This window comes from Lacerta agilis, chromosome 14, assembly GCF_009819535.1.
Source record: "Lacerta agilis isolate rLacAgi1 chromosome 14, rLacAgi1.pri, whole genome shotgun sequence".
In the NCBI taxonomy this organism is placed as follows: domain Eukaryota; kingdom Metazoa; phylum Chordata; class Lepidosauria; order Squamata; family Lacertidae; genus Lacerta; species Lacerta agilis.
The window spans coordinates 13005148-13031708 of NC_046325.1; the positions used below are offsets into that span (position 1 = coordinate 13005148).

Consider the following 26561-nt stretch of genomic DNA (forward strand, 5'->3'; position numbering starts at 1 on the left):
ATTTTCCTATGTACAATCAAGCAGTCCACAACTCTCCCCATGATGCTGAATCTCCCGGTAGGTATTGCCACCTTCCCTGCCCAATGGAAAACCACGGCAGAGAGTTCACAGCAGATAAAAAAAACCTGTACAAGATGGAACAAACCAACAGCTGCCATTAGCCATCTCTCAACCAAGTCACTGCAGCGGACCACGGGCTGTGCTGCTTGAGAACTGAGGAGAGAGCCTTGGAGGTAAGCTGGAGGGTGAAAAATTACAGCCAGGAAGTGACTGGTTGAGCCTCCAATAGAGATCCTGAACCCTTAGAACTCTTTTAAGTTTGGGAGTTCTGTTTCTGGGCTGTACCACTTCAGGCTGCTGGAAGGGTTACACAGTTCCCTGTAGGGAGAAAAATAACACAATTCCCTGACGTGCCAGGGAGAAAGGTCCTAAAACAATGCTTCCAGCCCCCGCCCCCCGGCATGCTGGCTTTCTGTGTGAAAGAGATTCGCCTCCACCAAATACTGAAAGATTTAAACACACACAAGCATCCCGCAATCCGATACGGTACAGGCTTGCGGTCCTTAGGATGGGGACCACTGTTGTGGCCCTGGAGATGAACCCTCTAGCTCAGGCATAGGCAAACCTGGCCCTCCAGATGTTTTGAGACTACAACTCCCATCATCCCTAGCTAACAGGACCAGCGGTCAGGGATGATGGGAGTTGTAGTCCCAAAACATCTGGAGGGCCGGGTTTGCCTGTGCCCGCTCTAGCTCCTGAATACCTGTTCCAAAGTGACCGGCACCAGGAAGGTAGCTTTGTTCCAGCAAGTGGGAAGCGCTAGCTTGTCCCTTGGGTTGTTCTAAGCCTTTCTCTGTTCAGGGTGCCCTAAACCTAGAGACTGTAAGGGGTTTGGAGCTGCCCCCCCCCCGTATGGCTCCCCCTGAAATCCCAAGTACCCTTTCTGGATGTAGGCTGGAACAAATCTTTAGGAGTGGTAAGCTACAACCCCAAATATGTGCAAGCGGGGGCTATTTGGATCTCCAGGCTTGCAGCTGCCCATCCACAACAGCGTGCACCCCACCCCCCTTTTCCCAACCCTTTCTCCAAATAACTCCAAGCTGGAATTCTCCAGCAGTCACGGCCCTCAAGATCATGGTCAGAACTGTTAAACCGGCTAATGCAAATGCAGCTCATCAAAATCTAGGGTCCCAGGGTCCCACGGTGGGATTTGCGTGGCGTTCTCGCTCATAAAATCATCACCACGGGGTCAGGCGAGTAAGGAGAGGCATCCCACATGGGAGCCAGCCTCAAGGCCTCAGGCTCGCCGTGGAAGCGCTGGTGCCGGCGGAGCGTCGAATGGTCCCTGTAGCTTTTCCCACACTCGTCGCACTGGAAAGAGCGCTCGTCCGTGTGCACGCGCTGGTGGCGCAGCAGCTTGGATCGGTAGCTGAAGCTTTTGGGGCAGTCGGGGCAGGCGTGGGGCTGCCCAGAGGCGTGCGTGAGCTGGTGGTGGGCGGCATGGATCCGCTGGTGGCGGGAAAGGTTGGAGCTCCGGGTGAACGTCCGCCCGCAGTCAGTGCACTGGGGGACCTCGTTCCCTTCCAGCAAGGTTTGGTTGGCGGGCTGCAGATCCGGACAGGGATGACTCTCCCGGCTTTCAGAGCAGAGGGGCCCTCCATTGCTGACAAGCAGACAATCGTCATCGCCCTCCTCCTCTATCCATCTGTGCTCCTCACCATCCCCTACTCGCAGCTCTACTATTTCCTCGCTCTCGGGGTTTCCAGCACACAGCTCCAAGCTCTGCTGGTGCCCAGGGGTCCCAGGCCGGAGCTCCATAATTTTGCCGCTGTGGAGCTCTGTGTCCCACCCATGCTCGGAATCCCCAACACGGAGCTCTAGGATCTCCTTGTCCTCCTGGGGCTCCAAGCGTGGGTTGCCTTCGCTATTTCCATCACGGAGCACGTCGCCTGCCTCCTCGCCACCCTGCCCGTCTGCAATCCACTCGTATTTCCATTCCTCCTCACAGAGGTCCGAGCCCGCTCCGAGCTCGGCATCTCCCGTGTGGAGTTCCCCGCCGCGCCCTCCTTGCTGCTGCCACGGCAGCTGGTGCACCCGGAGGTGCTGGACGAGGTTGGAGCGTCGGCTGAAGCCCCTCCCGCACTCGGGGCAACTGTGGGGGCGCTCGCCAGTGTGCACGCGGCGGTGCTGCCGCAGGTTGGAGCTGAGGCAGAAACCGCGCCCGCACACGTCACAGCGGTACGGCCGCGCGCCCGCGTGGGTCTTCTGGTGGCGGGCCAGCTTGTAGCGGTCACAGAAGCGCTTCCCGCACTCAGGGCACTCGCAGGAGGGGTCCCTGGTGCGGAGGCAGCGGTGCTGGGCCAGCTTCGAGCGCTCGGCGAAGCTCTTGGGGCAGTCCAAGCACCGGTACGGCTTGTCCGCAGAGTGCGAGAGCTGGTGCCGAGCCAAGGCGGATTGCCAAGGGAACGTCTTGCCGCAGTCGGGGCACGTGAATCGTGGCTCCGTCCGATGCCAGTGGGGCCTGGTGCTGGGAGTGCTGCTTTTGACAGCGCTGTCCGCACTTCTGAGACCACTTCTGGTTCTCGGCAGAGCCGGTGGGCTGTCCGCTGCTTTCTCTTCCTTCCAGGTCATCAGCTCCTCACAGTCAGACTTGCTCGAGAGCTCAGCGTCTTCTGAGAAAGAGAAGGATGGGGAAGGATTATGCAGTCATAAGAAAAGGGAAGTATACCCTCTTTGAATTCTGTGGTTTTACATATCAGGACATTATAACAATCACCTATTCCTTAAAATTAGGTCAATACAACCTCAGTTGAGCAATGTTAGGTTTGGAGCTTTCAGGGTTAAAGAAGCTCAACAGTACGCCCTTCCCACAGGGAAGATGTCACAACATCCGGGGTATCTGCTGTATGTGAATGCCTATGTGATTGATGTGACGCACTGTTTCTGTTCAGCCTTACTTTCACTTTTGACTGAACCAGAGCGGAGATGTCGTCCGAGTCTCCGGGAGAGTGTCCGTTATTTATATGCTTGTAATTAAAGCTTGCTTACTTAGAAACAACCCAGACATTGTGTGAATTTAATTGCTGGCACAAAAGGCACACATACCGTTGTGCAAGAAGAAGAAGAAGTTTGAAGCTTGAAAAACTCTGCAAAAGCACTGGAGAAGCAGGAAAATGCAGAGGAAGTGTAGCTAGACACCACTCCAAGTGCTAAACTGGTTTTGAGGCTTTTCTAGTTAAAACCAAAAGCCCAACAAGCAACAACACAAGACACATGACACCGTATCATGGTTTACTTAACAAAAATAAAGCCAAACTGGAGGAGCCATGTGTGATAAACTAAGTACAAGGCTAAGTTCAAAGAGGGTGTGCTTTATTTCTCCCATGACTATAAGGTGGATGCTTGTTCAGGTTTAGCCCTAAATGGAAGTTGAGGCCTTGGGGCATAAGCCCAGGGCATAAGCCAGCACACTAGCCGTGTGGGTTCCTAGCCAGCTCTCAAACCTCCCCCAGCATCTCCACCAGGGTCAGGGGAGCCGAAAAGATGGCCAGAGTCTGTACTGCAGTGTTGTGATATGCACCCCTTATGGGACACATTATGAAGGCAAGTCCTATGTCTTCCTGACAAACGGGTTCTCAAGCAGTTGTATCTTTCTCAGAATCCATGTTTAGGACTTGAGAGGAGCCGCTTCATAGAATCTTAAGAGTTGAGAGGAGCCTCAAATGTCATCTAGCCCAACCTCCTGCTGATGCAGGAGAGCCACCACTACAAACTCCCTGATAGGTTGGCCATCCGGCCTCTGCTACAACCTCCCTGATAGGTTGGCCATCCGGCCTCTGCTACAACCTCCCTGATAACCACTCTAGCCTCTATTGAAGGAGAGTCCACCACCTTCTGAATACAACTGTATTTTGTTGAAAGAAACCAGATTTATAACGCATGGCTTAAGCTGAGCTTGTTTCTAACAAACCATGGTTAAGATTAACCACGGTTTACTGAGTTTGGACAACACAATAAGCTGTGTCCAAATAAACAGAAGTGAAAGCTTTCAAATCTGAATGCAGAATAAAAACCAGTAACATCAAGGGTAGCCGTTTGCTCACCAGCATCTCTTGGTGGGACTCCTTTTTTTGACTCCTGGAGATCTTTGAAACATGGATCCGGGTTCTTGCTACTCTCCATCTTGGAGATCAGATCTGGTTTGCGAATTGGAAATCCTGCAAAGTGGAGAAGAGAAACAAAACAAATAATATTTTAAAGAAGAACAGATTTTTTTAATATTAAAAAACAAGAAACAATAACAAATCTGTTGGGGCGTGTGCAGAGTGCCCATTCCACATGCCAGCTGAGTGTGCCAGTGCCACAGAAAAACACCAGACAGTTCTAGGTATGGTCAGTCCCTTTACTGGCTGTATAATGCAGTTCCACATCTGATAGGTTCCATACAGTTGTAATATACAGTCCTCCTTGCAGCACTCGAACACAGAGCCAAAGGCAGGGGCCAAGGGCAACTATGCTTCAAACACAAGTGTATTTACACTTTAGATTCTGCTGAGTCGCTCTCACATGCTTGCTGAGTCACTCTCACTTCACTGAGTTGCTGGTGCAGGACAAACACATGCAACTTAACCCTCCCTTGCCCTTTTCCCTCTACACCCGTAAACCTTTATTCATTAACGTAAATATTCCAGTCCATGAGAACGAAATGTAGTGCGAAATCGTTAACTTGTGATAACCTTGGGGATACCTAAATGTCACTGCGGGGTCCTTCAAATCGAGCCAATCACGTTTAATATCATTAAAAGTTGTTTTAAAAAATTCTGTATTTGCATTTTCCTTTTTGATTGTATCCTGAATGTTTGAATGGTGTTCCAGAGCAGGAAGCCATGAAGTATAGTATGTTAATCTATGCAGAGCAGCTAAGGATGGAAGATTTATCACCCTGTTTCTATTCAACAGATGACCCATCTGTAAATTGCTCTGAGATGGTGGTTTAGAATGCAGTTAATAAATCAACTGTAATTCAAAGGAGAGCACCGCTGCATTTAGCAGTCAAGTCGAGCTAGCAGCGCCTCCGAAGGCTACAACTTCCTGTCATTTTTGATAGGACTAAGGTTTGGCAGCACCTCCCCGCCATGAATGTAAACAATGGAGCAGCCAAGCTGATTCAGAGATCCTTTGCCAACAACTCTACAGACATCCAGTTCTCACCCAGTGACCGGACATTCTCATAATTCTCCAGCATGACCTCTCGGTAGATCTGCCTCTGAGTTTCATCCAGGAATCTCCACTCTTCCTCAAAAAAATACACACCCACCTCTTCAAAGGTCACCAGTGCCTGAAACAATGCAAAAAAAAAAAAATTAAGCATATGCACGCAGCAGGAAAAATATATTTCTATAAATATATACATTTAACCAGAGAAGCAGTATAAATATGAAGGAAATTTCCCCCAAAATTATTCAATTTATGTTTGCAAAACTGCATTCCAATAGGAAATAAACGAAGTCCCTTTTTCAATAAAGGCATTATCACTTTGTCTCTCCCCTGCACTAACCCAAAATATATTTGTCAGTTTAATCACTTGTGAGTTTAATAACGTGACTTTTTCCGTTTTTGGGTACTCATGGCTCCCCTGAAACGACTTCGGATCTGACCTCCTCGAGGCATTCCTTTCCTGATGTGATTAATATCGTGTGAAGGGGGAAGCAGAGGTGAATCTGAATACACAACCCTAGGCTGCCCTCCGCAAGTTGTAAAGAAAACACCGATAACGTTCATTTTATCGGGCATTTATATTTGTTGTGCATGAAAAATGCCTGTTTCACTAGTATCATAAAAGTAAAGGTAAAAGGACCCCTGACCATCAGGTCCAGTCGTGTCCGACTCTGGGGTTGCGGCGCTCATCTCGCTCTATAGGCCGAGGGAGCCGGCGTTTGTCCGCAGACAGCTTCTGGGTCATGTGGCCAGCATGACTAAGCTGCTTCTGGCGAACCAGAGCAGCGCACAGAAACGCCGTTTACCTTCCCGCTGGAGCGGTCCCTATTTATCTACTTGCACTTTGACGTGCTTTCGAACTGCTAGGTGGGCAGGAGCAGGGACCAAGCAACAGGAGCTCACCCCGTGGCAGGGATTCGAACTGCCAACCTTCTGATCAGCAAGCCCTAGACTCTGTGGTTTAACCCACAGCGCCACCTGGGTCCCCACTAGTATCATACCCATTTGTTATTTAACTAATTAGTGCTTTCTTTAAAAAGAAAGAAAATGACACACAATTTATAGAAACAGGAAATGTGCCACGCGTGAAAATAAAACAGTTCTCAGCACACCCAAGAAGTCAGCCAGCTTTCCCTGTATAACCCCCTGCATTTCCTCAGTGTTTATAATTGGCATTCATGTCACAATGCCACTTTCCAACCCATATCAAATTACTCTGCCATCTCAACCTCAGACAGCCTTCAAACACTGGGTAGTCCAATGCTCCACACTCCAATTTCCAGTAACCCCCCAAAAAACCCCCAAAAAAACCCGCCTCATGGCTTAACCGACATGCTATCCCCATATGGGGTATCTCACCTTTTCCCCATGTCTCTGAAGCAGAGAAAGGCCTGTCAGGAAGTTTTCCACCAAGTCCACGGCCTGCGCACACGTCTCTGGGTGCTGCTGCCACACCCAGCTCTGAATTTCCTGAGGCAAAATGGCCAGGAATTGCTCCAGGACCAGCAGCTCCAGAATCTGCTCCTTGCTGCGGCTCTCCGGCTTCAGCCAAAGGCAGCAAAGTTCCCGCAGCCGCCCGTAAGCTTTCCGCGGGTCCTCAGCTTCCTGGTAGCGAAACCACCGGAAACCCTGGCGGGCAGTCTCCATGGCGATGCCACCTTCTCCCAAGATGGCCCCCGGATGTTTCCCACCGCCTCCTTTTTCTCTAGCTTCTGGGCTGTTACAAGCCTCTTGTGCTTCTTCTCCTCCTCCTCCTTTAGGGTCCTCTAGTTTCTCTGGAGAAGCTCGACTGCCCTGGCTACCCTCCTTAGATGCCACCTCAGATTCCATTAACTCTTCCTCTTTGGAGTTGGCTGCCTTCTGGATAGAGGCCTCACAGCTCTCAGCACTGTCCCTCTGTGTCGGTTCGGTCTGAGTGGCCTTTTCTACTCTAGGGAGACCTGTGTGTTCGAGAGACTCAATGAAGTCCTCAACGCTCCCTCCATTTATGATCTTAGGATGGGTCTCCTCTTCCTCTTGAAAGCCTTCTTCAGAAGACACCACACAGGCCTCAATGTCGTCGTCATCTGACACAAACTCAGGTTCCGGCGACTCCTGCTTCTCAGGGTCAACCTCCTCTTCTTCGATAGTAATCACGCAATCCGGGCCGACCATCACTTCAGTTTTGGTCCCTCTCTCTTCTTTGGGGTCAGAGGAGTTTTCAAAAGAGACCACACAAGTCTCAATTTTATCCTCCAGCATCACCTCAGGTGCATCTGCCTTAGATTCCTCATCTTCTGGAGTGGGGAGAATCACCTGTTGCCGGACTTCCCAACACTGAGGCTTCACAATAGCTTCATGCGGATCCATCCGGTCCTTGCGGGAGCGACTGCGCTTGAGGATCTCCTTGATGGTCCCAATGGGAGGCGAGCTCTCCTCCATTTCGACACTGATTTGGACCCCTGGTTCTAACGGTGAAGGGAAGCGGAGAACCCAAGTAGATGATGACCCACCTTCCTTGGTGCTCATGGTTCAGCTGGCTTCCAGAAGGATGGGTGGTGGCGGTTATCCCACGTTACGTTCTGGAGCCTCAATTTATGTTTGGTGTATGAACAGCCATCTCCTGACGGCGACGAGTTTGAAGCCAGGCAGCCGAGAGGTGGAAAAAGTATAAGCTATGTGGTTAAAAAAACATAGGTATGTGAGGGAGGGGGAAACTTAAACATTTCACCCTTAAGACAGAAGACAAGAGGACTCAAACAGAAATGTCACCTGCCACTTCAGAAATCGAAAGAGACTAGAAACACACAATATCATTGCATTTATTGGCACTTCTGGTCAAAAACTAAATTCCCAATAAAAAATTTTGGGGGGGGGGTGTTAGCAAAAATGTATAAAACAGGGTCAAATGTATGTTGGAAATGTAAGGAAAAAGAAGGCACCTTTTATCATATGTGGTGGAAATGTAAGGTAGTAAAAGATTTTTGGGAAGTGAGATATAATGTGTTGGGAAAAAAATGTTTAAAATAACTTTTCCTAAAAAACCTGGAGCCTTTCTTTTAGGAATCTTAGGTGCCTAAGGGGCAGAGGGAAGTCCAGGAATCTTGTTTTTATGTTGTATATTGGACATGTGATTGTAAAACTTTGATCTGAAAACCAAATTTACACACACACACACACACACACACACACACACACAAAAGGAACACAGGAAACTGCCTTCTACTCAGGCAGACCATTGGCCCATCATAGAATCATAGAGTTGGAAGAGACCACAAAGGCCATCCAGTCCAACCCCCTGCCAAGCAGGAAACGATCAATATTGTCTACACTGACTAGCAGCCAGGATTTCAGACGGGATTCTCTCCCAGTATCATCGCAGCCGGCAAGTAACTAAATACAGTAAAGGGGCTGGCCTGCCAGGACTCAGGAGCCGGGCTGAGTCTTGTCTCTCTGTTCTTAGGAGGCTGTTGTAGCGGCTCCAAAGTCAGAAAGGGAAAGGGAAAGGTGAAATGACGGGGATCCAAAATGGGGAGGGTCGCGGGATTGCCTCCCGTCCCAACCCCAATCGGAGGAAGCAGGACCCGAGGCTGGAAGGAATGGAAGGTCTCAGCAGGACTCCTGAACTTTCTCTCTTGAAGGAGGGATGGATAGGTTAAAGCCGAGGAGGGAGGGAGGTGCCGGACGCCTGGGTTCCCTCCAACCTCCCCAGCTGTGGGAGGGAAGCAAGGGGGCGGGGCTGCTGTTTGGGTTAAAAGGCAGAGACGCCTGTGCCTGCCCTCCGTCTCCACGAGGCTGGGAACCTGTTCCACGCAAGGGGGCGTTGCAGGGAGGGAGACGAGGATCCGGACTCCTGGGTTCTCCCACACTGTGCCCGGAGTGGGGCATGGGGAGCGTTGCAGGGAGGGAGAGAGGGAGGCGGGGATCCGGACTCCTGGGTTCTCCTCCCACACCGTGCCCGGAGTGGGGCAAGGGGGGCGTTGCAGGGAGGGAGGCGGGGATCCGGACTCCTGGGTTCTCCTCCCACACCGTGCCCGGAGTGGGGCAAGGGGGGCGTTGCAGGGAGGGAGAGAGGGAGGCGGGGATCCGGACTCCTGGGTTCTCCTCCCACGCTGTGCCCGGGGTGGGGGGAAGCATGTACAAAAAGTAAACTGCACCCCCCCCCCCGCACCTTTCGTCTTCCCAGTCGGAAATCCCTATGCACGGAGAAGGAGAGTAGAGCCCTGGTCGCCAGGCAGCCCCCCGCCCCCCCTTCACTCCTGCTGCTGTGCGTTTCCCCAGTCTTTTTTACCTGTGCCAAATGATGATCACGGCGCCTCCTCCGCCGCTGAGAGCTGGAGACTCTTGCGTGGGGAGGATGGGGGGGGTCTCTCGCCGGCAAAAGCAAGCCCACCCTGCTCTCTCCCCCTCCGAGCACCGATCGGACCCCCCAACCCTCAGGAAATGAGCGAAGAGCCCGCGCTGCCGCGAGCCCCTCCTGACGAGGCGCTGCCTGCCCTCCCCTTCCGTCTCTCTGCACATGGAGACGGGCGCGATATTGGGGGGGGGGGTGGTCAGTGGGAAGAGAGTGGGTAGGGTTAACTATTCCTTGCCCGGCCTGATCTGATAAGGGGGCTGGTTTGCCTGCAAAGATCCACCCCCATTGCATTGCATTGCATTGCATTGCATTGCACTGCAACCCTGAGCGCTGCAGAGGGTGCCACTGGGTGTTCACTCGGAAGAAGGGCCTACTGCGTTCGAGAGGACTTTCTCCCAAGATAAGGGGGCAGACCACTTTGCAGCCAGACAGAGACAGAGATTACCTGCCAACGATCAGCTTCAACAATCGATTGAACAGAGAGAGAGGAATCAGTTAAAAAGTCGATCTTCAGGAGTGGAACAATTTTATTGGGGGGGGGGGTTGGAAGAGAAAGAAAGCGACTTGCAAAACAATGTGGCTGATGCCATCTTGCAAGAGACATTCTCTCCTCTCTCAGTAAGGAAGGCCTTTTCCAAGATGATGCTTTGCTGCCACGTGGGGAAACAAATGAAATGAAAACAAAGTGTGCTCTTTCTCTCTTTAGAACAATGGCTTATTTGTATGGCAATGTATGCAGTTTTAATTAAAGGCTGAAATCTTAACATCTACTAGGGAGCAAGCCCCACAATTTCTCTGGAACAACTTCTTTTTAAATTAATATTAAAAAATAAATTCCTTCCAGTAGCACCTTAGAGACCAACTAAGTTTGTTCTTGGTATGAGCTTTTGTGTGCATGCACACTTCTTCAGATACACTTCAGATCTCTGTATCTGAAGAAGTGTGCATGCACACGAAAGCTCATACCAAGAACAAACTTAGTTGGTCTCTAAAGTGCTACTGGAAGGAATTTTTTATTTTGTTTTGACTATGGCAGACCAACACGGCTACCTACCTGTAACTTAAATTAATATTGTATAACTAACAAAAAGAAACAACAGCAGCTCCCATTGTTAGTGCAATAGCCATTAATACAGCCCATCTCAGTTGAAATATATAAGTAGACACAGTCCATCTGCATGTTCTGTTAAGATACACAAACAAAATTTGCATTTATAAGAAATGCATTCACATGTATCAAGAGCAGTGAGGTCCTCAGACTGCTGTGCAATAGATGGTGGGTGTTTATCCTTCCAGGTGATTAAAAGAGCTCATGAAATCTACCATACTTTTGTTGTCCTACTGTTAGTTCCCAAGCCACAGGGGTATAATTCTAATGGGATTACCATCTGAGTACACACGGTTAAAATTGCAGCCTTACTTATTCTCACATGGCACAACTGAGTCAGACCGCATTGGTCCATCTAACTCGTCGAATTGTAGAGTTGGAAGGGACCCCCAAGGGCCATCTAGTCCAACCCCCTGCAATGCAGGAAGCATTGTGTACATATGAGGAGACATTGTGTACATATGGGGGGAGCTCAATGTTGTGTACATATGGTGGGGGGGGGACAGGACTCCAGTCCTGGGGGCCAAACACAGCCCTCCAGGCCTCTGCTCAGCCCTTGGAAGTCTTCCTGAGTCACACCCCTCACCATTCACGTTCCACATTCTACCGGATTGCTTTTCACTTGCTAGATCCTTGAAGTCCAGTAATGCCTCTTGCTTGTCTGGATGGTGTATGGAGAGGAAAGTGTGGCTCTGTAGAAACTTCTGGCTTTTGTGTGGCTGGAATGTAGCCTAGGTCAGTGTTTTTCAACCACTGTTCCGCGGCACACTAGTGTGCCGCGAGATGTTGCCTGGTGTGCCGTGGGAAAAATTGAAAAATTCAAGAGAATTACTTTATATATAGTCAATATAGGCACAGAGTTAAATTTTTTAACATTTTCTAATGGTGGTGTGCCTCGTGATTTTTTTCATGAAACAAGTGTGCCTTTGCCCCAAAAAGGTTGAAAAACACTGGCCTAGGTACAAAGGGAAGAGTTACATCTGTCGCTTTGCCTGCTCTGGCCTCTGGCCCTGCCCACCACCAGCATGTGTGTGTGTGTGTGTGTGTGTGTGTGTGTGTGTGTGTGTGTATATATACACACACACACACACACACAGTTTGCACAAGGGGAAATGCTGAAAAGAGCTCCCCCATTCTTGATCTACATCGACTGGCAGCAGCACTTTGGGCAACGTTTTCTCCAGCACCACCTCAAGATGTTGACCAGCAAACCTGGAGCCCTCTGCTTGCAAAAGTGTGTGCTACCCCCTCCTCACACGGGATGCGGGTGGCGCTGTGGATTAAACCACAGAGCCTAGGGCTTGCTGATCAGAAGGTCGGCGGTTCGAATCCCCGCGACGGGGGGGGGGGGGAGCTCCCGTTGCTTGGTCCCAGCTCCTGCCCACCTAGCAGTTTGAAAGCATGTCAAAAGTGCAAGTAGATAAATAGGTACCGCTCCGGCGGGAAGGTAAACGGCGTTTCCGGGCGCTGCTCTGGTTCGCCAGAAGCGCCTTTTTCATGCTGGCCACATGACCCGGAAACTGTACGCCGGCTCCCTCGGCCAGTAAAGCGAGATGAGCGCTGCAACCCCAGAGTCGGACACAACTGGACCTAATGGTCAGGGGTCCTTTACCCCCTCCTCACAGCGGTTCCACACCATACATTAAAGCACATGGGTTCCCCCAAAGAATCCTGGGAGTTCTAGCTTCCTCACCACAGAACTACAATTCCCAGCACCCGTGACAAACTACAGTTCTTTCCAGGTGCTGGAAATCTTATGTGCTCAGATGTCTGGTGGGTACTGAACTTCTTCCTACCATTAAAGCTGTGTCCTCCCTCCCTCCCTCTCTCTCTCTCTTCCCTCCCCAAAGCCGAGGTTAGCTCTGTGCAAAGAAAAGTCATTTATGAAACAGCCCTGATTAAATGCACCCAAGGCATGTACAAAGCGATCAGGTTGCTTAGTGAACTGTGCCCGTCTCTATCATTATTAACTTTCAGGAGGAATTTGAAAACATCCCTATTTACCCAGGCATTTGGTGACTGAATAATTCAATTCCAGATCCTTGGATGGGAGAATGCTTTCAACTAGTGAGGAAGGGCAGGGTATCAATTCAATATATACCATTAATAGTAATGCTTCTGAATTATATCAAAGTATACCTTCTCTCACGCATGAACAGACACACACGGGCTCAGGATGAGGAATCTCCTTTATAGACCAAGAGAATTACAATGTGAAATTGCTTATAAAACAATAGGTAAGAAAAGAAAAAGAAACATTAACACGTTATTGCTGGAATAAACAATAGCACACTCCCGCTGCTACTAAAGGCTTCGCTGAATGAGTGCCTTAAGGGCCTATGTTGAACATTTAAAAGCTCCCACATGGAAATCATTTCCATGCAAGACATTGTGCAAATACCACGTGAGACATGATTGGCCCCACAGTATGACCCTAATGTCTTTCTCAAGGCAAACCCACAACTGGAGTAACTTACTGGGGCCGGCTGCATGTAAAAAAGTGCATGCACATGGGTCTATTACATGCAACAGCCTACATGCAGGATTTGTGCAACTGTCACATTTGAAGCACACTGCACTTAACCCAGAAAGGGTATTTCCCATTGAGCCTTGGGCCAACCTCAAGAGGAAGAAGGTGGCAGAGCAACAACAGAGTATGCATTTCCATATGTTCCTGTAGTCCCTTTTTATCTTTCAAAAAAACAACAACTTAATTTTACTGTTCTTTAATACTATCTCGAAATTTGACAGCTGAGGGCTGTAGGGATTATCACCTTGCCTAATGGTAGGCATAAGGTTTTGAGTCCTGTTGTTTTCGGCTCCTGCTTGGAGTCGATTTGGGCTGACCTTGAATTCAGTTGGTCTCTAAGGTGCTACTGGCAGGAATTTTTTTATTTTTTTATTTTGTTTTGACTATGGCAGACCAACACGGCTACCTACCTGTAACTTGAATTCAGAGTTCCTGATTACTGAGATCGCTTGAAAAATGCGTCTTGCAGGGACGTGAGGTGCAGATTTGAACTTGAAAAGCTAAACTGGGAGCAAGCAGGTTGTCGGTTTGCAGAAAAGACCTGTGCTCAGAGGGCTAAAGCATGACAACAGCACAAACTGCCAATAATTTGGGGAGGTTGCCCACAGCCCAGGTGGGTAGGGGGTGATGCCAGTAGCCATGATTGGTTGGCATTCTGCCCCAGGTGGAAAAAGCCAGCTAGCAGAGGGGGGATATGAAGCATCCATTTGTGTGCTTTATGTACAGTTATATCCATGAGCAATGCTGCCCCATAAAACCCGGAGAGGCATTTAGTTTCATTGTTCAAACAATCAGCACCCCTCAGTCCTCTTGTTATATAAAGAAGTCACAAGAAGGCCATTTTATCAAAGAGCAAGCAAGGAGTGGTACTGAACACATCCAATTTGTGGGAGCCTGTCAAAACCAGCATCCTCTGACATTAAAACGTCCCTCCTGATTATCAGCTGCAGTGCCACAGTTAAATCCAGGAACTGTTATATGATGGTATTAAGGAGATACGGTGCTCTTAACAGAGGAAGAACAGCAAGCAATAGCAAAGCCCAGGCAACCAAAGAGAAAGCTAACAACTTTGAGGGTAAGGTATGGAAACGTGGAAGCTCCCTGCACACAGACACAGCTTGCTGTTGAACAGCAAACTCTATAACAAAAAGAAAGTGTACACCACCAAACCCAAAATGCCGATTGATTCTCTACTATTCCACTAAACCTTTTTTGCCTCCTGATTCCTTCCAATTTTACATCCAGATGTGGGGGGGGAGGGGAGAACCAGGAGTCTTAGGCTTCCAAAGCCCAACTTTCAACCTACAACACTCAATGCCCTTCTAGCAAAGGCTGGGCTCTCTTCAGTCCAAGAAGCATGGGGGGCTCAGACACATCCAGCTCCCTCTTCTCACCTCTGGAGATGAGCCTGCCTTCTTCTAGAGGCAGGAATAGAAGCCAAGCTCCTCCTCCTCCCTTGCCATGAGTTATTGAGAGTCAGAAGTGATAAGGTCTCTGCCCCCAGATTGTTTCAGCTCTGAGGAACTGAGCTCTACAAACATTAAGGAACAACAATGCGGGGAGTTTTTTTACCTAAGCATATTAGAGTTCCTTTCCCTTTCCCCAAACATAGCCCCTGCATACCTGCGATTAGGCAAAGGAGCTTTCAAGGCAGAGGGCATAACATCTACATAGCTTTGGCCTCCAGGATTTATTGCAGCAATTAATGGCCTATCCTTCCCTTAATCTGGGCTCCACAGTATCCTGTGTGCCTAGAAAACTGTGTGAGAGATTCTGCAATTTGCAATTCTGAAGAAGAGCTCAGGAACACCTCCACAATCCTCTCCTTCGAATAATGAAAACAACACAATTATACGGAAGTAAGCAAAGATGCTTAATTGGCTCTATTTGCTGGATGTTTCTTCCCGGTTGTAAAATTTGGATTTTGGGTGGGTTTAGTGGTCCATGCAGCCTGGCTTTTAATCCCACAGATGCCCTCACTCTCTCTAACCTGGGGTAGGGGGAAAAAAAGAACCTGGGAGCTTTGTGGCTTTCCGGATTTATTAATTTTTTTTCTAAATCAAGCCTTTGTTCCTTTTTCTTTGGGCTAGTGTGCTTATGCCTCCCCTCCTCTCTCACAGTGCAAGGGATCATCTATATGACGCATTAGGTCTGACGGGCCTTTCCGGAAACCTTCCCAGTTCCCCTCTCGTCACCATAATCTCCCCATCCATCTTTGCTTGAGCTTTGCTCCCCACCAGCACAATACTGTGAATCATGCATGCACACTGGGGGTGGGGGGTGGGGAGGGGCTGCCCAATGTAAACAAACATGGCTTCTGGGGGTATCCAAGGATGGCCGCCATGTTTCTTCACCAACAACAGTCTTGCCCAGCGGCTGCACCAGGGGGCAGCAAGCGCAGTGAAATGGTGACAGTGCCCAGGTGGGCAAGGTGGCATAAAGGTGGGCTGGCCACCATATTTTAGCATAATATGTTAATATATACGGTATCGCCCAGCAAGTCCCCTCCCCCTCCCTCAACACCCTGTCAAAAGAGGTGGGGAGAGCAAAAGCAGGCCTGAGGGTTAAGCATCCGAGGGCTGGCTGGACTCCGAATCTTGTGCCTCACTGCGCATGCGCTTCAATGGCGGAGCCTCGGGCGGCTGTTCTGCCTCAGGCGCTGGTGCTTCGAAGGCCTCTTTCGCGGGCTTTGCGGGGCCTGCTGTGTCCTGCGCCAGGAAGAGAAGGGGAAATACATGCTATAGAAAGGGGAGAAACCCACTTCTGCCTCTAGCCCTGCCCACCACTCCAATGTGGCCCCCAGAAGATTGCCCAGGAACGAATTTGGCCCTCAGTCGGAAAAAATGTTCCCCATACCTGGCATAAAGTGCACATGAATTGAAATGTTAAGAGGTAAATATGCTACAGCCTTTTAAATGTGTCTGTGGAAAGTGTGGGGGAGTGGTGGTACTGTTTTGTTGTTTTTGGTTTTATTATTTACTCGTGTTTTACCTTGTGTTTTATTCTGTGAAATGCCCCGAGATCTTTCGATGGTGGGGGATGTTCTAAGAATTTTAAGGTCTCAAATATAGAATAAAGGTAAAGGTAAAGGACCCCTGACAGTTAAGTCCAGTCGCAAACGACTCTGGGGTTGCAGCGCTCATCTCACTTTACTGGCCGAGGCAGCCAACATTTGTCCACAGACAGTTTTTCCAGGTCATGTGGCCAGCATGACTAAGCCACTTCTGGCGAAACCAGAGCAGCGCATGGAAATGCCATTTACCTTCCCGCTGGAGCGGTACCTATTTATCTACTTGCACTTTGACATGCTTTCGAACTGCTAGGTTGGCAGGAGCTGGGACCGAGCAAAGGGAGCTCACCCCGTTGTGGGGATTCGAACTGCCAACCTTCCTATCGGCAAGCCCAAGAGGCTCAGTGGTTTAGAATAAATATTTATAAATGCACACCTATCTAAATATATGAACCATGTGTCTGAAATAGTATGGGAGAACAAATTTGACTCTCCCAATGACCTCAAATATTCCTCTGCAGTAAGGGAGGGAAATGGGGAAATGCTTCCCATTATCTTTTTGCTTACAAATCCTGTGTTAAGGATGTATTTGTGTATGAATAGGGTGAGCCTGTGACCTGGATTCAGGAACCATCACAAAAGAATGACTCCCAAGGTAATGCAATCAGTGACCATTATCAGGTATCCTGGCAGACAGGATTTCTGCTGTAGACCGCCTCCTTCTGTGATGTATGTATGATGTTTTGGGGGGTGGTCTTGGGCTACAGGGCGGGCAATTTCAAAAGTCTATATAAGGACCTGTGCACCATTGTTCAGGGTTCTCCTCCCTCCTATGTGTGTTGAGTGGGGACCCTGTTGCAACAGTTCCTTGAATAAAGATCAGGCTTACTAGCCACTTTGCTTCTGAATATACTCTGGTTGGCCTCTGTTTTCTCCTACGGATGGGGAACCCACTTAAGGACTCTATAGGGGCTCTGGAATACCCCATAAAGGAAAGGGAGCAGTTTTTCTTATATCAATTTAATAAATAAAATAAAATAAATAGGGTGTTATCAAGAAACAACCCCTCTCCAAGAAACATTCTGTCTTGATCCCCCTCTCCAAGCTTCACCCCAAAGGGCCACCACACTAAAACAGGTCTATTGTACAGCTTCAGCCACAAAGGAGGAACTTTGTGGAGCTGGTCGGCTGGTCCCACTCAGCCCTAGACGGAACACGCTGCAACACTGTCCATTGCCATCTTCAAGGAGATGCAAGAAGCTGACTGAGTCAGGTCACTGGGTCTATCTAGCCCAGGCATAGGCAACCTTCGGCTCTCCAGATGTTTTGGCCTACAACTCCCATGATCCCTAGCTAACAGGACCAGTGGTCAGGGATGATGGGAATTGTAGTCCGAAACATCTGGAGAGCCGAAGGTTGCCTATGCCTGATCTAGCCGAATATGGTCTACTTGGAAATGTCGCCCTCGAACCTGGGAGCTTTGGCATGCAAAGCAGGGCCTCTACCACTGAGCTCTGTCCCTTCCAAGGATTAGCACCCTCACCTGGGTCTCCGACGTCTTGGAATCTGGCTCTTCTTTGGTGAGCATGGGAGGTTCATCTGTCCCCTCCAGAAGCAACACTCCGGACTCTGCCACCCAGGAGAGAAATGGAGAGATTAAACAAGTACGATGTGTAAAACAAAAGGATTTAAAACCTCGCCACCCTAACACCACCTACCTCCTTCCTGCCCCAGCAAAGGAGGCTGAGAGTCCTCGGCCTTGAGCTCCCCTAGTGGGGTGGGAGTTACAGTCTGGCTGCGGTCCAGGGTGGAGCTGGGGCTGGTGTCCCCGCCTTTCAGCAAGGAGGTCTCCGAAATGGAACTCTGATTGCTGTTCTCGTCTGCGGAAAGTGGAAAGCGGAGCGTTAGGAATTGTCATAGAATCATGGAGTTGGAAGAGACCACAAGGGCCATCCAGTCCAACCCCCTGCCAAGCAGGAAACACCATCAAAGCATTCCTGACAGATGGCTGTCAAGCCTCCGCTTAAAGACCTCCAAAGAAGGAGACTCCACCACACTCCTTGGTAGCAAATTCCACTGCCGAACAGCTCTCACTGTCAGGAAGTTCTTCCTAATGTTTAGGTGGAATCTTCTTTCTTGTAGTTTGAATCCATTGCTCCGTGTCCGTTTCTCTGGAGCAGCAGAAAACAACCTTTCTCCCTCTTCTATATGACATCCTTTTATATATTTGAACATGGCTATCATATCACCCCTTAACCTTCTCTTCTCCAGGCTAAACATACCCAGCTCCCTAAGCCGTTCCTCATAAGGCATTGTTTCCAGGCCTTTGACCATTTTGGTTGCCCTCCTCTGGACACGTTCCAGCTTGTCAGTATCCTTCTTGAACTGTGGTGCCCAGAACTGGACACAGTATTCCAGGGGAGGTCTGACCAGAGCGGAATATAGTGGTACTATTACTTCCCTTGATCTAGACGCTATACTCCTATTGATGCAGCCCAGAACTGCATTGGCATTTTTAGCTGCTGCATCACACTGTTGACTCATGTCAAGTTTGTGGTCTACCAAGACTCCTAGATCCTTTTCACATGTACTGCTCTCAAGCCAGGTGTCACCCATCCTGTATTTGTGCCTTTCATAATTTTTTTTGCCCAAGTGTAGTACTTTACATTTCTCCTTGTTAAAATTCATCTTGTTTGCTTTGGCCCAGTTGTCTAATCTGTTAAGGTCATTTTGAAGTGTGATCCTGTCCTCTGGGGTATTAGCCACCCCTCCCAATTTGGTGTCATCTGCAAACTTGATCAGGATGCTGTTGTTGGGCAGCTTGGTGGTCCAGGGGAGGATCCGAACACCTCTTTGATTTCGCCATCCGCCCTTCTTGCATGAATCCACAGGGTGCCTGGTGGTGCCATTCTAGGCAGGGCTTTTCCCCCCAGCTGGAACTTAGTGGAACTCAGTTCCTGCACCTCTCAGGTGGGCACCATTGCCATTATAAGAGAATGAGGGAGGCGTTCATGGTGAGTTCCAGCACCTCTTTTCCTAGAAAAATAGCACTGGTTCTAGGCATAATGTCAGCATTTCCATGCACTTAAATAACAGAGCTGCTCCTCCCTCCAATCACATAGGGCCAACTCCAGACTGGTTGGTGGTTTTTAGGGGTGTCTTCTGCAACATGTCACTAATAAGAGGGGAGAGGAGAATGAGGGGAGAGACTTCGTCAGACAAGGCCTCCTTCCACCTGCCTTGCCCCACCCTCTAGTCTCTGCTTCTCAGTTTGTATTGTATTATTTTATGTACTGTGGCTTGCCGTTGTTTTATTGGTTATAGTTTAGAAATTATTTATTGTAACAGTTGAGTGGATTTCTGTTTAACTTTTATATGTTGATATTATCACTTTATACTATTCTAATGATTGTTGAATGTTACTTTTTTGATGTAGTCTGCTTATTTTAAAGTTTTGTTTTATTACCACATTTTTGTATTGCATTAGATTGTTATAAGATGTACATTTTTTGTTTCTTCAGCTTGTAAACCGCCTCGAGTATTGTAAGACGGTATACAAATTTAAAATGATGTGGGGGGGGGATGATGAACAGTGTATGATTACCACTGTCCACCCATCCTTCCACTTTTGTTATTGGTTCTGCTTCCCCAATGTTCTCACTATTGCTTTCTGGAGAGGCACTCCCGCACTTCAGCCCAACAAAAGTGGGACAAAACCTGGAACATTTGCGGCAGAAAAAAAGGGAAAGGATTTCAGCAGGATGTTACGGGACCTATGCTGATTGCAAACAAAGCCGTATGACCGCCCCAAAACTTTTGCAGGTGCAAAGAGTATCGAATGAGGAATTATGAATAGCCACCCCCAATACCATCATCAGCTCGATTCAGGGAGGTTCGGCTGGTGCCTTCATTATACATCTTTAGGCACCGGGGGGAACTTTCTTCTTCAGCCTTTGACTGGTTAACCATCTCTGTCCTTTTAAATGTGGGAGGAGGGGTTATTGGTTTGCTCTTGTTATGTGCTTTGTGGTTTTATTCTGCGTTTTTATGCTGTGAACCGCCCTGAGATCTTCTGATGAAGGGAAGTATACAGTGGTACCTCTGGTTGAGAACGGGATCCGTTCCGGAGGCCCGTTCGCAACATGAAAAGAGCGCAACCTGAAGCGCCATATCCGCGCATTCACGTGGTGCGATTTGGCACTTCTGCGCATGCACAGAGCGCAATTTAGTGCTTCTGCACATCCCCGCGCGCCGAAACCCAGAAGTAACCCGTTCTGGTACTTCATGGTTTGGCACGCTCGTAACCCGTAGCGAACACAACCTGCAGCGAACGCAACCAGAGGCATGACTGTACAAATGTAATTAATAAAAGTAATATTTTTTTTTAAAAAAAATGAACACATGATAAAAAGCAGGAAGGAAATCCTTCTACCTACAGAACATCAGTAATTTATGGAAAGTTGTCACACACGAGATGTAAGGAGAGGCCCACTAAGCAATAAATGGAAGCGTCTTCCCGAATTCAGGAGCAGATATGAAACATTTTCCTTTAAGTTTGCAGAGCCCTATTCCGATGCCACCGCTCGGGCTGGCAGAGTGGCGCCTCTGGAAAGAGGCTACAGAAGAAGGGGAGGCAAGCCACAGGTGTTGGGGGCAGGATCCTAGACTCCACATCTGCCGCAAGCCCCCCTTTGCTTCTAAAACTGGGTACGTCCCCCTCTTTCAAAACGCTTCTTCCTAAACAGCAGCCAAGAGCAGGGGTCGCCAACCTTTATGGACCAGGGGGCACATTTTGAATTTTTGAGAGAGAGCCAGAGGCACCAGTCACAAAACGGCTGACATAGACACCACTGAAGTAAACACTGCCCTGGATATGCTTAATTCCCAGAAGCATCAAGCAGAATCTCTTCCCAGAGTTAAATTTCAGATCACCTTTGGGGAAAACCTTTGGAGAACTAGTGTGATGGAAGTGGCCTGGGCAGCCATGTGGGCGGGGCCTTGTAAGCATCCTTTCTCCCCGGCCTGACAAGTGTTTGTCCCTCCCCTCTCCTGCCCCCCCCCCCACCTTCCACAATGTACCATTGAGGTCCAGCATGAGCAGGGCTGGGTTCCTCCGAGGGCTGGGCATGCGGGCTCTTCGCTCTTTGGTCCGCTGCTGCTCGCTGTTGCCTGCCAGCCGCCTTTTCTCCTGTCAAGGAAGGAAAGGGAGACAAGAAATAAGGGAAGCCTTGAAGAGCTTCAGAGAAAGGGAGCTTGAGAGAAATCGATGTTTTAGCACAGCAGGGCCTCTTCTCTGGAACTCCCTACCTATTGATATTAGTCAGGCGCTGTGGGGTCTCAGGAAAAGCCACAGAGGCCTGTTCTTGTCCTGTTTTGTGGTTAGCCTAACTGATGCCATTTTGCTTCTGTAAAAAAAAAAAAAACTGCCTGCTTTAGTTACAGGTAGGTCTGCCATAGTCAAAATAAAATAAAATAAAATAAATTCCTTCCAGTAGCACCTTAGAGACCAACTAAGTTCTCTAAGGTGCTACTGGAAGGAATTTTTATTTTATTTTATTTTGTTCTGCCTGCTTTAGAACAGTCATAGGCAAACTCGGCCCTCCAGATGTTTTGGGACTACAACTCCCATCATCCCTGACCGCTGGTCCTGTTAGCTAGGGATGATGGGAGTTGTAGTCCCAAAACATTTGGAGGGCCGAGTTTGCCAGTTAAGGTTGCTAGGCGATTTTCAGAAAAACCTCCCTCTGCTAGGCAGCTCTCCCCTTCAAGGTCTCCAGGCAGGGTGTCCTGTTTCGATCAGCGCAAGGAACCTCGAAAGGGGGAAAGGGAGGGGGTGCCTATAAAAAGAATGAACAAAGTCTATTTGGGGCGGCTTCACCATCACACTGGTGAGTGTGGCTCGCCAGCTCCGTTTTACTCAGCTGAATAAAGGAGTGATTATGGGAATCTCCTCTGTGTATGGAATTTATTGGCTTTCCAGTGACCAAGGCAGCTTAGGCCCAATTAGCGGACCCCAACCGTGCCTTCGCTGTACTGTTTTCAACACCAGCTAAACACTTCTTTGCTTAGGAAAGCCTACCCACCAGACGTGTAATTTCATTCCCAAAAATGGAAAGAAAAAAGAAGAAGTCCCAGCAAAGGAAGGATGATACAAAAACGTATGGAATATGCAGAAATGGCGAAACCGGAAGAAAAAGAAATCAAGATAACAAACTTTGTAATAAAAGAATGGAAACGGTTTATTGAAAACTTACAGATAAATTGTAAACAGATTAGAACATTGGCAGGGTTGTTGTAATAACCCGCAGTTTCATAACAGCATATATTTAAAGAAGATGAGCAAATTTAGTTAATTAGGATATGCAGAAGATATTAAAAATAAATTAAAGGAACCGCAGGAAAGGGGGGGGGAAGGAAGTCAAGTTTGGAAATGTCAAAATGATTGTGAAATCAGTGAAATGTATAAACTTGAAAAGTAATTTTTAAAAAATACACGCAATTTCATTATGTATTGTTGATTTTATCTATCTTTTGACTCCTTTTATTATGTCTACTGTTTTTATTACAGTTTTTAATGAAAATTTTATATCTTACGTAAACGGCCTTTTTTTAATTAAGTGTTATACAAATTGAGCTAAATAAATCTAGAGATGCGACTCTTCCCCTTACCTCATCTCGGGGGTCCACAATAGGTACCCACTTGTAGATCCGAAGAGATGTGTCCCCAACCGTCACCCACCGCTTTTCCCTACGAAGCAGAGAGGAGCAAATGGTGTGAGCGTTATTAATTAATTAATTAATTAATTAATATTATTAATTATGCAAGTTGCAGCTTCCCATGTGAGCCCCACAACCTATTTCACCTCAGGGAAACTCCCAGCAGCACCCCCTCATTACAACTTCCCAGTGTGCAGTCATTTACAGAGAATCAATTGACAGGAACGGGATCCTAAATATTATATTAAGCATACATTTATATAAGGAAACATTTAATATCCTGCTATTCCGCTAAAGAACCTTCGGTGGCTCATAATGGCAAATATATAGAAAAGCAACAACAAAAATTAAATAAAACCTCCCTGAAAACACCCATAAAGGGAAAAAAAATTGAGTCAGATGGAAACTGGACCACCAGCAGCAACTAAAGTGGGCCAAATGTTTTCCTAAAGAAAGACATTTTAGTTGCTCATCAAAAGACAAGCAGCAAGCTGGATGCAGCCTTCCTTGGGAAGAATATTATACAGCCCTCGGAGCCACCACAGAGAAGGCCCTGTCACGCATTCCTGAGCTGGCGTAATGTATTAGCTAACGGACAGAGCTGTGAATCAGGAAGCCTTCAGTTCCAATTCCACCTCTGCTATGACCTTGCCATGTAGCCAAGGTGGTGTGTACCAGGTGCTGTGGACTACAACTCCCATCAGCCCCAGCCATTATGGCCAATAGTCACAGATGAAGGGAACTGTAGGCCACCTAACGTTGCAGGCTGTGAGGAAGAAATAATGGGAAGAAAGTAGTGCTTTTCAAAAGCCCTCCCTGAAAAGGAAGCAAATGTTGTAGTTTCTTGGCTGGCAAATCTAGGATCATCCCACACCACCAATATCAATGGACGGAATAATAATAATAATAATAATAATAATAATAATAATAATAATAATAATAATAAATTATTACCGGTATTTGTACCCCGCCCATCTGGCTGGGTTTCCCTAGCCACCCTGGGTGGCTTCCAACAGAGATTAAAAATACATTAAAACATTGGTCCTTAAAAACTTCCCTAAACAGTTACAGGTGGGTAGCCGTGTTGTTCTGCCATAGTCGAAACAAAATAGAAAATTCTTTCCAGTAGCACCTTAGAGACCAACTGAGTTTGTTCTTGGTATGAGCTTTCGTGTGCATGCACACTTCTTCAGATACACATGCACATGAAAGCTCATACCAAGAACAATCTGCCTTCAGATGTCTTCTAAAAGTCAGATAGTTGTTTATTGCCTTGACATCTGCTGGGAGGGTGTTCCACAGGGCCGGTGCCACTACCGAGAAGACCCTCTGCCTGGTTCCCTGTAACTTGGCTTCTCACAGTGAGGGAACTACCTAAAAAAAATGCAACTCGACAATCCCCCTTCCAAAATGCACTTGGCAAACATTCACAAAACTGCATGAAACGGATCGTGTGCTTCCCAGTGTGAAACTTTGGTTTGTAATACACAGGAGCACAGGCAGCCACAGCAGGTCAGATCATTGGTGCAACTAGTCCAATATTGCCTGCACGGACCGGCAGCAGCTCACACAGGTTCCAGGCAAGGGACATTCCCGGCCTTAGCGGGGGACACCAGGGCTTGAAACTGGGGCCTTCTGCTCTAGCACTGAGCTGCAGCACAAAACACAGCCTTCCGAACGAGACAGGTGTTGTGCCACATGCACCCCAAAGCCCAAATCGACCCCTCGCGACCTGCACCGCGGAAACCGGCTCACAACCCTTTTAAAAAACGGATGCAGCCAGAGATGCCAGGTCCCTCCAAAAGTTCCTCCGCCCCCTACGCCCAACGGCCTCACCATCTGCGGACATGCTCGATGGCTGCCATCACTTTCTTGATGTCATCTTTCGCCCGGCTGCGTGTCTCGGCTCGAACCGCACGTCCAGACATCACCGGGGAGCAACTTTGGAGAGTTGAGCAGAGTGTGGAGGCAGATGCAGAGGAGAAATGGAGAGCCTTACGACTGGGATTGCTTTGTTTTGCTTATGTTCTTCTGCTCTCTTTATCCCATTTCTTTCTTTCTTTCTTTCTTTCTTTCTTTCTTTCTTTCTTTCTTTCTTTCTTTCTCTCTTTCTTTCCCTATTCCTCTGCCCCTCTCTGCCTCCTTTTGCTGACTACCCCGAGGACAGGACTAGAAATATTCCCTGTGCATCACTCTGCCACCCGGATATCCAGCCATAGCCTGCCACTCCATCAGTCAGTCTTCCTCCTCTGTCAGTTTGCGTCAATATTTTGCTGTTTCTCTCCTCTTTCGGTTTCTTGGTTTTTGGTTTTAATCTGAGCCCTCATCTACTTGTCACAATTCTCCCTTTCGGGTTAGTCCACCGTTAATCTCTACTTCCTCCTCTTTGTCTTCTTTTTCCTGTCCTCCCGTTTGTCAGAAGGGGGGCGGGGGAGAAAAAAGAAAACGGAAAAAAGGCAGCTCACCATCGGAAGAAAATAATATAAGTTCTTTGGGTTGTTTTTCTTTTTTCACAGAGATTTGCAGCACAGGGAGCGCCCTCTGGTGACTAGGAGAGCTGGAGAAGAAGGAGAAGAAGAAATTGACAGTCTGAAACAGAGGATTGCATCCTTTTTGATAAATGCAGAGAGGCGGATGATGGAGCAGCCTGCAGGTGGAAAAGGATAGGCAAAAACAGAGCAAGCGATGAATTGTGCACACTTCTCCTTTGAGCTCTGATTTCAAGGGCTGTGTACAGACTCCAATTTATTCTACATCCATTTAACACTGCCTTGGGAAGCAGCACATGCACGACTTAGCCGAAATCTGTATCTATCCTGTCCTTTCTTACGAAATGCTGCATTTTGGCACGTTTTTCCCCCCAAACCAGGTTTGATCCGAATTGAGAAAAAGGACAACCTAGCTGCATATTAAGCTGGCAATGTGCACACAACCAACTTCTCCAGAATTCTTCTTCTTCAAGCTGGGTGCGAAGCAAAATGAACAGGGGATACGGAAAGAGAGAAAAGATGGAATGCAGAAAGAAAAAGGTTTTCGACAGGCTTAAATTCAGTCCTGTGTGTTACTCAGAAGTACATCTTGTTAAACTAAATGAGGTTAAGTGCATGTAGCGTTGCACATTCACTTTGGAGTAAGTCCTACTGAATTTAATGAGACTTACTTCTGAGTAGGCACGCTTAGGATTGCACTGCTAGCTTCCGCTCCTAGGCACATGTTTTCAGTGGTACTCCCCACTGAATTCATTGTCACTTATTTCTGAATAAATGTGCATACAAATCGGACAGGCAGTTAGATTGCTAAATGCAGAACAGATATTGCATCTTCAAGAGGAGCTGCACCTGTTGCATCCCTGCCTGGCACATGCCTGTCAGAACTACAGAGCCTGTGCCGGAAATCATGTGGCGACCCAAAACCTATGACAGAAGGGTGGGCTGGCAGCAGTCATACAGCCGTGAGAGGAATCTAACACTCTGCACATGCTCAGGAGAACTTCCTCCTCGGTGGGGGGGCAGGGAGAGAAGAAAGTGGCAAGCAACTGTCAAACAAAACAGCTGTTTTCACGCAAATGGGGGAACCCCATCTTTCTTTTTTACAATTAGCATGTGTTTTTCTCCGTCTATTTTCTTTTCCCATGCCACCCCCA

General features: G+C 48.1%; 2 protein-coding genes across 2 annotated transcripts; both read right to left on the minus strand.

Moving 5' to 3' along the window:
• Window positions 1–1193: 1193 nt before the first annotated feature.
• LOC117058300 (zinc finger and SCAN domain-containing protein 2-like) lies at window positions 1194–7820 on the minus strand. The gene is made up of 4 exons (XM_033169383.1): window positions 6577–7820; window positions 5212–5338; window positions 4104–4217; window positions 1194–2672 (listed from the first exon to the last, which is right to left on the minus strand). Exons 1-4 carry the CDS (start codon window positions 7723–7725, stop codon window positions 1228–1230), a joined length of 2835 nt encoding a protein of 944 aa, XP_033025274.1. The 5' UTR covers window positions 7726–7820; the 3' UTR covers window positions 1194–1227.
• Window positions 7821–15488: 7668 nt separating this feature from the next.
• Window positions 15489–25339, minus strand: BCL7C (BAF chromatin remodeling complex subunit BCL7C). Its single transcript, XM_033170026.1, has 6 exons — window positions 24755–25339; window positions 22871–22949; window positions 21281–21389; window positions 17920–18081; window positions 17745–17830; window positions 15489–15899 (listed from the first exon to the last, which is right to left on the minus strand). The coding sequence occupies exons 1-6, from the start codon at window positions 24844–24846 to the stop codon at window positions 15756–15758; spliced, it is 672 nt and encodes a 223-aa protein (XP_033025917.1). The 5' UTR covers window positions 24847–25339; the 3' UTR covers window positions 15489–15755.
• Window positions 25340–26561: the final 1222 nt, after the last annotated feature.

Excerpts from the sequence above, each read along its gene's own strand:
- LOC117058300 (XM_033169383.1), bottom strand. The coding sequence starts at position 7,725 with ATGAGCACCAAGGAAGGTGGGTCATCATCTACTTGGGTTCTCCGCTTC. Across the intron at positions 4,218-5,211 it reads TGAGAATGTCCGGTCACTGG|GATTTCCAATTCGCAAACCA; the intron begins GTGAGAACTGGA and ends TCCACTTTGCAG. Across the intron at positions 2,673-4,103 it reads AGTCCCACCAAGAGATGCTG|AAGACGCTGAGCTCTCGAGC; the intron begins GTGAGCAAACGG and ends TCTCTTTCTCAG.
- BCL7C (XM_033170026.1), bottom strand. The coding sequence starts at position 24,846 with ATGTCTGGACGTGCGGTTCGAGCCGAGACACGCAGCCGGGCGAAAGAT. Across the intron at positions 18,082-21,280 it reads GCTCATGCTGGACCTCAATG|ACGAGAACAGCAATCAGAGT; the intron begins GTACATTGTGGA and ends CACTTTCCGCAG. Across the intron at positions 15,900-17,744 it reads CCAAGACGTCGGAGACCCAG|GACACAGCAGGCCCCGCAAA; the intron begins GTGAGGGTGCTA and ends TTCCTGGCGCAG.